This window comes from Sminthopsis crassicaudata, chromosome 3 (assembly GCF_048593235.1).
Source record: "Sminthopsis crassicaudata isolate SCR6 chromosome 3, ASM4859323v1, whole genome shotgun sequence".
Taxonomy (NCBI): domain Eukaryota; kingdom Metazoa; phylum Chordata; class Mammalia; order Dasyuromorphia; family Dasyuridae; genus Sminthopsis; species Sminthopsis crassicaudata.
The window spans coordinates 612,223,043-612,235,713 of record NC_133619.1 but is presented as its reverse complement, the minus strand read 5'-3'; the positions used below and the strand labels follow the sequence as shown (position 1 = coordinate 612,235,713).

General features: G+C 45.8%; 1 protein-coding gene across 6 annotated transcripts in view; it reads right to left on the bottom strand.

The window, feature by feature from the left end:
- Positions 1-902: 902 nt before the first annotated feature.
- Positions 903-12,671, bottom strand: part of TMCO4 (transmembrane and coiled-coil domains 4) — a 108,474-nt gene continuing 96,705 nt past the window's right edge. For 5 of the 6 annotated variants that reach the window (XM_074306059.1, XM_074306060.1, XM_074306061.1 and 2 more), the window contains 2 exons: positions 11,454-11,571; positions 903-2,191 (listed from right to left, as the gene is read on the bottom strand). In XM_074306059.1, the coding sequence (XP_074162160.1) occupies positions 1,784-2,191; positions 11,454-11,571 (526 nt within the window). In that variant the 3' untranslated portion in view covers positions 903-1,783. Of the gene's footprint in view, positions 2,310-11,453; positions 11,572-12,671 lie in introns of all 6 variants that reach the window. The other variant, XM_074306064.1, reaches the window with a different exon arrangement.

The following is a 12,671-nucleotide window of genomic DNA, read 5'->3' as shown; positions in this document are numbered from 1 at the left end:
ACCTCCTGGGTTCTAAGGGCCCTCCCAGCTCTGACATCCCGGGTTCTAAGGGCCCTCCCGGCTCTGACCTCCTTGGTTCTAAGGGCCCTCCTGGCTCTGACATCTTGGGTTCTAAGGGCCCTCCCAGCTCTGACCTCCTGGGTTCTAAGGGCCCTCCTGGCTCTGACATCCCGGGTTCTAAGGGCCCTCCCAGCTCTGACCTCCTTGGTTCTAAGGGCCCTCCCGGCTCTGACCTCCTTGGTTCTAAGGACCCTCCCGGCTCTGACCTCCTTGGTTCTAAGGGCCCTCCCGGCTCTGACCTCCTTGGTTCTAAGGGCCCTCCCGGCTCTGACATCCCGGGTTCTAAGTTCCCTCCCAGCTCTGACCTGGGTTCTAAGTTCCCTCCCAGCTCTGACCTGGGTTCTAAGGGCCCTCCCGGCTCTGACCTCCTTGGTTCTAAGGGCCCTCCTGGCTCTGACCTCCTTGGTTCTAAGGGCCCTCCCGGCTCTGACCTCCTGGGTTCTAAGTTCCCTCCCAGCTCTGACCTGGGTTCTAAGGGCCCTCCCAGCTTTGACCTCCCGGGTTCTAAGGGCCCTCCCAGCTTTGACATCCCGGGTTCTAAGGGCCCTCCCAGCTCTGACCTCCTTGGTTCTAAGGGCCCTCCCAGCTCTGACATCCCGGGTTCTAAGTTCCCTCCCAGCTCTGACATCCTGGGTTCTAAGGGCCCTCCCAGCTCTGACCTCCTTGGTTCTAGATCCCTCCAAGTGCTGACATCCCGGGTTCTAAGAGCCCTCCCAGCTCTGACATCCTGGGTTCTAAGCCCCCCCCAACTCTTATGTTCTAGCACTTCCTTAACTTTAATGTACTGTAGTCTTATATCCCACCGACGCATGGAGGTTGATAATAAACGTTCATAGAACATCTTCAACTTTTCAGCCATTCAGTTTATTATTTGCCTTCTCACCACAGCTGCCCCCAAGAAAGAAAGGCAGACTAGTCCGAGTCCCAGCTCCTTCCTTCCCTCTCACTTCCTCTGCCGACTAGTTGCCAGTTGGCTTCTGGACCTCCGTGTCCCGCCGGGTTCGGTTCAGAGACACCCCTGCCTTCCTCTCTCCCTCCCAGGGGCGTCAGGCGGTTCCAGGGAGATTCCGGAGGCACTCGATGAGGGCAGAGTGACCTTCGGTTCCCTCCAGCCCTGCTCCAGGAGCTCCTCGCCTGGTACTCCCCGTCTCTACTCACCATGTATATAGACAGTGTCGGTAGACTTAGAACCTCTCTAACAACACTAGGGGTTTTTCTATGATTGCCCTTTCCTTGTTTAAGTGTTTTCTGCCCCAAGGAATCCTCTCCAGATCCCTAAGCATGCCAGGGACAAGAAGCCACCAGAGACAGCGGAGATAGAACAAGAGAAGCAGAAATGGCTCCACAGAGGTACAGAACTAGTCTCTCCCTAGATCCACCCTGACCCCTGGATCACCTTCACTTTTCTCAGTTGGACTCTCCATCTGATATTGGCAAGAAGTATGAGAAATGTCTGATTGGCTTAACAGTCTTAAATTTTTCTGATTAATTGCCCCATAAAAAGCTCTCTGAACCCGAGCCTAGGACGAGCTCTCATTTCTTTGAGCCCCTCACCTTCCAGATCCTTGAGAACTTACTTTTGCTTTCCCAAGACCTGGCTCCAGAATACTCAACACTTGGGAGCAGATATCAGCCCCTTCCCAGCTCTGCCAGGGGGCAGAGGGCAGGGGGAGGGACGAGAGGAGGAGGGCACCGGCACGGCGGTCTCTTCCACTCCCCCCAATCAGTCGAGCTCGGGGCTGCCAGCCTCGTTATTGTTGGCACAGTCCGGGCAGCCCAGTGGGTTTGGGCCTAGGATGTGGCTGCAGACGTTGGGGCGGTCTATGTGGCCGACCTCGTCCAGGCTCTGGGCCGGGCAGGGCCCGGCCTCGGGGGAGCCCCTGGGCTGGTCCTTCACTCCGCTGTCCTGGAGAAGCCCATGGCTGGGGATGGGGTCCTGGGCCTGGCAGCTGGGGTCTCCGGCCGCCTTCTCTTTTGAAGGCTCTGAGGTTTCCGGCTGTAGCTCCTCTCTTCCCTGCAGGCTGGGAGCGATGGAGAAAATCTTGTCTCCTGACACGTCTTCTCTGGTGCGAATCCCCACAGCCTTGAGGATGGTGTCCATTTTCTTCATGTAGTCCAGGTGGCCACTGACCTGCAAGGAGCACAATGAGAAGCCTGGGACAACAGGGGCCCTGGCTTCCAATCCTGCCTCCGGCCTTAATATTAACAGCAAGTCACTTCCCTTGGGGCTCGAGCCTCAGTTTCCCTGTCTGAAAACACAGAAAAAATTAGCATTCCTGACAATTACAATGAAAATTAAATAAGAGAAATAGTCCATGGAAAGATAGCTGGGCTGGGGATCAGGAAGATCTGGATTAATCTATATGTATATGTGTTATCTATGTGACCCCGAGTAAAACATTTAACTTCTGTCAATCTTTTGTGAAGTGTGGAAAAAAATGATACCTACCTCATTCAGTTTGTGGTGAGGATCCAAAATGAGAAAATGTATGTTCTGTGCTATATATAAGCACCTCACAGGGTTGTTGTGAGGATTAAGTAAAATAATAACTGTACATCACCTTGCAAACATTAAAGTGTTAAATAAATGTATGAACTATAATATTGTTGTTATTAATTGAAACAGTGAGGTTGATAATAATTTTAAATTTTTTTGTATTATTTTATGAAGATTCTTTTTATTTTGGTCATAGCTTTCAGGTAGCCCATTTATTCTTATGTTTTATCTTCTTGATTTGTTCTGAAGGTCAGTTGTTTTTATTATGACATGTTTCACATTCTTTTCTATTTTTTTCAATGTATTTTGTTTTATTATTTTTAGTCTCATAATTTTGTTGATTCCCCTTGCCCAATTCTTTTTTTTTTAAATTTCATTTATTTATTTTATAATTATATCTTTTTTTTTGACAGTACATATACATAGGTAAATTTTTACAACATTATCCCTTGCACTCACTTCTGTTCTGAATTTTCCCCTCCTTCCCTCCACCCCCTCCCCTAGATGGCAGGCAGTCCTATACATGTTAAATGTGTTATAGTATATCCTAGATACAATATATGTGTGCAGAACCGAATTTTTTTGTTACACAGGAAGAATTGGATTCAGAAGGTAAAGATAACCTGGGAAGAAAAACAAAAATACAAACAGTTTACACTCATTTCCCAGTGTCCCTTCTCTGGGTGTAGCTGATTCTGTCCATCTTTGATTAATTGGAACTGGATTAGCTCTTCTCTATGTTGAAGATTTCCACTTCCATCAGAATACATCCTCATACAGTATCATTGTTGAAGTGTATAGTGATCTTCTGGTTCTGTTCATTTCACTCAGCATCAGTTCATGTAAGTCTCTCCAAGCCGCTCTGTATTCATCCTGCTGGTCCCAATTCTGGTTTTAAGGAGTCATTTTCTTCCTTAAGATTCTGGATCTCCTTTCCTAGTTGGCTGACTTTATTTTCATAATCTTCTTGTTTCTCTTGAATTTTTTTTTTTTTTTAGTTTTTCCTCAATTTTTCTCATTTGATTTTTCAAAGTCTTTTTTGAGTTCTTTTATGAATTCTTTTTTAACATTACTCATTGGGATAGGCTTTTTTTTTTTTTTTTGCTTCAGTATCCTCTTCTGAAGATGAAGCCTGAGCTTCTCTATTCCCATAGTAACTTTCTTCTTTGCTTGCTCAATTTTTTTTTAAATGTATAGCTGATTATGGGTGTAATCATCTCTAGTCCTTGGGCATGGGGGATGGTGCCTTTGACCTAAAGTCTTCTTTCCGGCCTGGAACATGAAACCAAGAACTCTGGTCTTCTGTAAGTGCCTCAGAAAATAATTTTTAAAAATCTCTTTTATCAAATGTAGATGCTTGACAGAATCATAAATTGACAGAGGTAGCATCCAGGTCAATCACAACCAAACCCACAAATAATAAAGAGTCTGACAGGTCTGAAGAGCTACACATCCTTTTCAAGAAGATTTTTATAGGATTTAACCAAAACCAGGCCTTAATGCAATTTGCCTATTCCAGTTCTGTGTCTATGTCTGAAACACATGTGTGCTTTCAATCACTAATGCTGTTTGGCCTAGTTAAGTCCTAGCCCAAGGCCTAGGCAGAATGAATAATGGCCTAAACCTCATCATTCCATGTGGCAGGAAGGGATGCGGGAATGGGAGGATCTTGGAGCAAAGAGAGAAGGCAGATGAGGGGAAGGGACTCCGAAAATCCCATTTGAGGTCCCCTTCTCCTAGATTGTCCTCAAGAAAACTGTGGGTAATGTCCTTATAACTTCCATGTAATTAGATTCTAGCAGACATCTTTCGCTTCTTTTCTGGAGCAGATGAGACACCGGTGAAGGGTTGGAGTGGCCCGGCAATTGGTCTTCCCTACATCACCTGCCAAACCCACTGTGCATTCCCAGCCAACAGCCCACGTGGCGATTTCCAAAAGTTTCATAGTTGTCAGCCAACTCCCTCGCCTCAAGTAACACTGGGAAAAGTGGGGGAAGGGAAAGAGGGAAAGAATCAAGTGGAAGCTCATTCAATAATCATGGCAAACCTGTGAAGTTTGGGTAGCCCAAGGATTATTAGCCCCCTTTAAAAGATAAGGAAACTGAGGCTCAGCGAGAATACCTAGGGCTATGCAAGCAGAATATGGAAAATCTGGGATCCAAGCCCAAAGACTCTATGATCTCAGGTTATATTGAAGCACCCACTATGTGAACTGGACAAGTTCAATGCTTACCATCCCAAGTTAGGTCTTTCCTCTATAAGGAAGCTTATCTCTCCTTGGAAATCTCATTTCGCATCCTCTAGATGCTTGTTTGGAGAAGCAAGACAAGAAGGGCGAGGTGGCCATGTGCAAAAATGTTTGTGGCAGCCCTTTTAATAGTGGCAAGAAACTGGAAACTGAGTGGATGCCCATCAGCTGGGGAATGGCTGAGTAAGTTATGGCGTATGAATGTTATGGAATATTATTGTTCTGTAGGAAACAACCAGCAGGATGATTTCAGAGAGGCCTGGAGAGACTTAGATGAATTGATACTGAGTGATGCTGAGTAGAACTAAAAGAACATTGTACATGGCAACAGGAAGAGTATACAATGATCAATTCTGATGGATTTTCATCAGTAAGACGATTCAAACCAGTTCCAGTGATCTTGTGATGAAGAGAGTCATCTACACCTAGGAGAGGACTGTGGGGACTGAGGGTGGACATTAGCATTTCACTTTTTTTGTTATGGTTTGCTTGAATTTTATTTTATTTGTCATTTGTTTTTTACTTTTTGATTTGATTTTTTTCTTGTGCAGCAAGATAACTGTATAAATATGTATGCCTATTTTGAATTTAACATATTTTTTTTTTACCATTTTTAACATATATTGGATTACTTGCCATCTAGGGGGTGGGAAGAAGGGAGGAAAATTTGAACACAAGGTTTTTCAGGGGTCATTGTTGAAAAAAATTATCCTTACATATGTTTTGAAAATAAAGAAATCAGTTAAAAAAAAGAAAGAAAGGAAAGAAAGACAGAAAGAAAGAGAGAAAGAGAGAAAGAAAGAAAGACAGAAAGAAAGAGAGAGAGAAAGAAAGAGAGAAAGAGAGAAAGAAAGAAAGACAGAAAGAAAGAGAGAGAGAAAGACAGAAAGAAAGAGAGAGAGAAAGAGAGAGAGAAAGAAAGAGAGAAAGAGAGAAAGAAAGACAGAAAGAAAGAGAGAAAGAAAGAGAGAAAGAGAGAGAGAAAGAAAGAAAGAAAGAAAGAGAGAGAGAGAAAAAAAGAAAGAAAGAAAGAGAGAAAGAGAGAGAGAAAAAAAGAAAGAAAGAAAGAAAGGAAGAAAGAAAGAAAGAAAGAAAGAAAGAAAGAAAGAAAGAAAGAAAGAAAGAAAGAAAGAAAGAAAGAAAGAAAGAAAGAAAGAAAGAAAGAAAGAAAGAAAGAAAGAAAGAAAGAAAGAAAGAAAGAAAGAAAGAAAGAAAGAAAGAAAGAAAGAAAGAAAGAAAGAAAGAAAGAAGAAAGAAAGAAAGGCCAGGCAGGTCAATGGGGGGGGGGGGGACAAAACTAAAATTCAGTGGACTTAGGTTTCAGACCTATCCTGACACTTACTGACTTGGACAACTCATTTTACCTCTCTCATATGTAAGATGGGGCTAATAATCCTTGCCCTATTTACTTCAAATGACAGTTATTGACAAATGACAGACTCTCTATCCTGAGAGGCAACCAGACTGGAGCTAATGACAGGCAGGCATCTTGGGAACCATAGTCACTCCCCCAACCCTAACCTAGGAAAATGAATCTCTTCCATTTGAATTGTCTTGGGAAGATTCTAGAGATCTACTAGCAAGATAAGGTACTGGACAACGAAGTCCTTTCTCTAGTTGAACTGCCAAGCGGTCAAACTTTACTGTGGAGAGCATAACTTCCAGTGGGCTGGCCATGTTTGAAGGTCAAACATACATTTGGCTAAGACTATTTCCCTGAGAAGTCACATGAGGCAAGTACTCACAAAGAAGCAATTCAAGGGCATTCTCAAGGTCTCTCTCTGGATTCAGAGATATGGGAAACTTGGCATAGGAACATTCTGCATGGCACGTCCACTTCAAAGAAGACGCTGTGCCCTTTGAGCAAGGCGGAATTGCAGCAGCTCAAAAGAAATGTGAGATACTCAAATTTAGAGTCATCTCCCCTTCGGTTGTTCCTATGAATGATTCGTGCTTGATCTGTGGTAGAACCTTCCAAGCTCATGTTGTTCTGGTCAGCCCCAGCTGGGCACTCTTGACCCTGACACAATGGTGATATTTTGGTCTCCTTCGAGTACAGAGGATACGACCAACTGCCAGCTTGGCTATAAGACAAAGGAAACATCACTCGGGATTTAAAATTTGTGTGTTCCCTTTAGCTATCTGGGCCATTTTCTTCATCTATAAAGTAGGAAGAATTCCCTACCTCACTGGGACTTCAGAAGCCTTTAGAGCTCTACAGAAACGCGCTCTGGTTTGAGGCTGACATCACAGAGGCGAGGGCCCCTGCCCAACGTCACATGTTTCGGGTACATCCTGAAACCTCATTAGGTTTGATTTCACTCTTCAGTCCCACAGGAGCAGGCAGAAACTCACTGCTGCAGGGGACTGAGTCACCCCCTTTTGAAGAGTGGGCTCTGGGAGATTCTGTCTGTTTGCCGCTTGCCAAACAGAGACTCTTCCTTCTCCAGCTGGGTGAGCCCCCCAGTCTGTTCCTTCCTCCTTGACTTTTCCCAGTGTTACTTGAGGCGAGGGAGTTGGCTGACCACTATGAAAGTTTTGGAAATCGCCACGTGGGCTGTTGGCTGGGAATGCACAGTGGGTTTGGCAGGTGATGTAGGGAAGACCAATTGCCGGGCCACTCCAACCCTTCACTGGTGTCTCATCTGCTCCAGAAAAGAAGTGAAAGATGTCTGCTAGAATCTAATTACATGGAAGTTATAAGGAGGCAAAATTTCATTCAACATATAGAAAAGCTTCTGGGGAATTCTGTAAGTGGCTGCCTTGGGAGGGAGGGGGTCTCAGTGGACGATCTCTTGTCGGGGACACTGATACTCTGGGGAGGAGGACTCTTGCTTCAAGTAAAAGCTGGACTGCATGACCTCTGAGGTCCCTTTCAGCTCTGAAACACTTGTTCCAGGGTTCAAGGAAAATGTCGGGGTATTACACAGGTTCCTCTTGTAGATATACTAGTCAAGGGAAATAAGCATGGTGCATCATGGTCACAATACAAGGAACCTTTCCCAGGATGTCTTCAAGGAAGGGAACTGAAGTATCTGGTGCCCACCGGAGGTGGGACTGTTAAAGCAGAGAACACGGTGGAGCTGAAAGAAGGAACGAACACTGGCGTTAGATTTGGACCAACTGGGATTGAAATTCTGCCTTGGTCACTTTCCAGCTGGGTGACGTTGGGCATTGCTTTTAATTTCTCCAGGCCTTGGTTGTCTGAGCTGTAGAAATCAGGGTTTCTATGCGAGTAATTTCTTTTTCCTTTTAGAATAATAGCTTTTCATTTCTCAAAATACATGCAAAGATAGTTTTCAACATTCACCCTTGCAAAAGCCTGTGTTCCAAGTTTTTCTCTCTTCCTCTCCCTTTTTCCCCTCCCCTAGACAGCAAGTAATCCAATATATGTTAAATAGGTGCAATTCTTCTATATGTATTTCCACAATTATCTTGCTGCACAAGAAAAATCAGATCAAAAAGGAAAAAAATGAGAAAAAAACCAAGCAAGCAAACAACCAAAAAAAAAGTGAAAGTATTATGTTTTGATTCACTTTCAGTTTATGGGGTAATTTCTGAAGTCCCTTCCACTCTTAAATCCTATGACACTGCAGATCTCCCCTGAATCTTAGGGATCCCAAAGTGAAGGAAATAGTTAGGAGGGAGCAACATCAGTCAATAAACATTTAGTAAGCACCTACTATGTGCCAGGTACTGCTAACCTCTGGGAAAAAGATGGCAAAAAAGAGATAATATGCAAACAAATATGTACAAATAAGCTATGAACAGGATAAATAGGAAATAATTAAGAGAGAAACTAAAAGAGGTTGGGTAGGATTTCAGTGGGAACCTGATGGATGCCAGGAAGGGGAAAAGGAGAAGAAGAGAAAGTACCATTATCCTCTGTGGTTGGGGAAACTGAAGCAGGCAGAGGTGCCCAGGCCATAGCAGGCAAGCTGGGCCAGCACCCCCACAGCCCATACATGGCAGGGAGCAAAGCTAGGATCAGAACACAGCCAAAAGAGAACAACTGGCCTGTTCCTCCCATTGATGTACCCCGTGTTCTAGCTAATGTGGCCCATTGGCTGTTCCTGCACAAGGCATTTCCCTGGAACTGGTGTGTGTGTGTGTGTGTGTGTGTGTGTGTGTGTGTGTGTGTGTGTGTGTTGGGGTGTCGGGGTATCGGGGAGTAGGGAAGCAAGTAGGAGATGAGCCCTGTGGATCCCTGGGTTTAGGGAAAGAGGAGACAATTTTCACCTGCAGATCAATAGGTACTTACTCTGCAGCTTAGGGTCTTCAAGAGCTATCTGGGACAATGAGGGGATGAGTGATTTGTCCAGGGTCACAGAGGTGGGACTTGAACTCAGATCTCCAGCGGGCTCTTTGTTAGGCCAGGAAGGAAGAAGAGAGGGAGAGAATGAAGGAAGGAAGGAAGGAGGGAAGGAAGGAAGGAAAGAAGGAAGGAAGGAAGGAAAGAAAGGAGGTAAGGAAGGAAGGAAGGAAGGAAGGAAGGAAGGAAGGAAGGAAGGAAGGAAGGAAGGAAGGAAGGAAAGAAGAAAGGAAGGAAGGAAAGGAGGGAAGGAAGGAAGGAAGGAAGGAAGGAAGGAAGGAAGGAAGGAAGGAAGGAAGGAAGGAAGGAGGGAAAGAGGGAGGAAGGAAGGAAGGAAGGAAGGGAAGGAAGGGAAGGAAGGAAAGAAAGGAGGGAAGGAGGGAAGGAGGGAGAGAGGGAAGGAAGGAGGGAAGGAAGGAGAGAGGGAGAGAAGAAAGAAGGAAAGAGGAAAGGGCAAGAAGGAAGCGTACTTACAAATATCCCAAAGTTCTAGAGTAAATGACATGAGACCTGAGCTCTAAACCTAGCTCTGACAATAATTAACTGTGATTTTAAACAAGTTACTTTGAGCTCTGGGACGGGGTTAATGCAGCTATAAAATGGAAAGCCTGGAGGGAATAATTCCTAAGGTTTTATCTAGTTCTCCTTCCTAGTTCTTGTATTCTTAAGTTCTAAGGTCCCTTTCAGCTCTGACATTTTCTTTTTAAGCTCCTGTCCATCTATAATAGTTTGTATTCTAAAGTCTTTCCCAGCTTTGACTTCCTATGTTCTAAGGACTCTCCTCGCGGTGATATTCTGTGTTCTAAAGTCCTTATCAATTCTAACATATGTTCAAACATTTTATATTCTAGGATGCTCCTTAATTTGGACAATCTATGTTCTAACATTCTCTGTCTTCAGGTCCTACATTCTGTGCCTTAAAACCCTTTTCAGGGGGCAGCTAGGTGGCGCAGTGGATAGAGCACCAGCCCTGAATTCAGGAGAACCTGAGTTCAAATCTGGTCTCAGACACTTAACACTTCCTAGCTATGTGACCCTGGGCAAGTCACTTAACCCCAGCCTCAGGAAAAAAAAAAAAAAGAAAAAAAAAGAAAAACAAAAAAACAAAAAAACCTTTTCAGTTCTGACCTCCTGGGTTCTAAGGGCCCTCCCAGCTCTGACATCCTGGGTTCTAAGGGCCCTCCCAGCTCGGACCTCCTGGGTTCTAAGGGCCCTCCCAGCTCTGACCTCCCGGGTTCTAAGGGCCCTCCCAGCTCTGACATCCTAGGTTCTAAGGGCCCTCCCAGCTCTGACCTCCTGGGTTCTAAGGGCCCTCCCAGCTCTGACATCCTGGGTTCTAAGGGCCCTCCCAGCTCCGACATCCTGGGTTCTAAGGGCCCTCACAGCTCTGACATCCCGGGTTCTAAGGGCCCTCCCAGCTCTGACATCCTGGGTTCTAAGGGCCCTCCCCGCTCCGACATCCTGGGTTCTAAGGGCCCTCCCAGCTCCGACATCCTGGGTTCTAAGGGCCCTCCCCGCTCTGACATCCTGGGTTCTAAGGGCCCTCCCAGCTCCGACATCCTGGGTTCTAAGGGCCCTCCCCGCTCTGACATCCTGGGTTCTAAGGGCCCTCCCAGCTCCGACATCCCGGGTTCTAAGGGCCCTCCCAGCTCCGACATCCTGGGTTCTAAGGGCCCTCACAGCTCTGATCTCCCGGGTTCTAAGGGCCCTCCCAGCTCTATTCTTTAAAGATGTTTTCCATGTTCTTTTTTTTTTTTTTTTTTTTTTTCCTTAAGTGATTTACCTACCAGTTTGGCCTGGAAAAGGACTTGAGGACAGAGATATGGGAGCTGGGAAAAAAACTTAAGTCATACTCAGAGACCATCAACACAGAATGTCAGGGCTTCACCATGTAGCTTCCCTCTCCTGGACTTTCAAGGTTTAAGTCAGCAGTTTCTTCCCACAGAAGGCCTCTCCTGATCCGGGGAAGATTTATCACGTTGGCCAGAAGAAGGTAAGTTCCTTGAAGGCAGGGATGCTCCCTTTGTGTTTGGGTATCTGGGGCCTCTTCCAGCACTTAATACTAGAAAACGCCTCCAAAAGAGGCGAATTGGAATGGGAGAAAGAGTGGGCTCTGGTCGGAGTCTGGAGATCCTCTCCCTGCTCTTCCAGAGCTCCCTTGGCTCTTCAGGGCAATGTCAGACTTGGTGCATGAAGCTATTTCACTGCTGAGTCACTGCTCTTGCTCAACAATCACCTACTTCAGTCAGAGTCTCCCAGGACGGCACCAGCCCAGGGCAGAGAGAGCCGCTTCCCACGGCCTCCCACTCAAGCAGGAAGGGCGAACCCGCACTTACCACTGCGGACAAGTCCATGTTGACCATCCTCCTGTCATCTAAGTTGACAGGCTGGAGCCCAGCCACTTTCAGCTGCACAGAAGATGTCCGGTACACGAAACTCAGCAGCCAGTCTCCCCTGGGAGGGTAACAAGGGAAAGCCATCAACTCAACTCAAGTCAATTCCATGTAATTCAACAATTTTTAGGCTTTTTGTGAAAATACATTTTTATTGTTCTCTTGTTTTTTCAGACTTGCATTTCCAAATATTTCCCCAAGAAAGTCATTCCTTATAATAAAAAATTAAAAAGGGAAAGAAAAAAACCCAGTTCATTTAAACTAAATTATATATCTAACACTACCTCTGCGTTTTGACATTTCTTATTTTAAGGCCCTTCACAGCTTTAACCTCCTGGGTTCTAAGGACCTCCCAGCTCTGACCTCCTGGGTTCTAAGGCCCTCCCAGCTCTGACCTCCTGGGTTCTAAGGGCCCTCCCAGATCTGACCTCCTGGGTTCTAAGGGCCCTCCCAGCTATGACCTCCCGGGTTCTAAGGGCCCTCCCAGCTCTGACCTCCCGGGTTCTAAGGGTCCTCCCAGCTCTGACCTCCTGGGTTCTAAGGGCCCTCCCAGCTCTGACCTCCTGGGTTCTAAGGCCCTCCCAGCTCTGACCTCCTGGGTTCTAAGGGCCCTCCCAGCTCTGACCTCCCGGGTTCTAAGGGCCCTCCCAGCTCTGACCTCCTTGATTCTAAGGGCCCTCCCCCCTCTAACATCCCGGGTTCTAAGGGCCCTCCCGGCTCTGACCTCCTGGGTTCTAAGGGCCCTCCCAGCTCTGACATCCTGTGTTCTAAGGGCCCTCCCGGCTCTGACCTCCTGGGTTCTAAGGACCCTCCCGGCTCTGACCTCCTGGGTTCTAAGGGCCCTCCCGGCTCTGACCTCCTGGGTTCTAAGGGTCCTAATATTCTAAATTCTTATTTATTTATTTATATTATTATAATTTTCATTTACCAGATATATGCATGGGTAATTTTTCAGCATTGACAATTGCCAAGCCTTTTGCTCCAATTTCCCCTCCTCCCCCTCCCCCAGATGGCAGGTTGACCAATACATGTTACATATGTTAAAGTATAAATTAAATACAATATATGTACATATGAACATTCTAAATTCTAACATTCTATGGATAATAAAAGAAGAATGAGTCCCAAATAATTCATCAAATTCATTCAACTTTTTTTCCA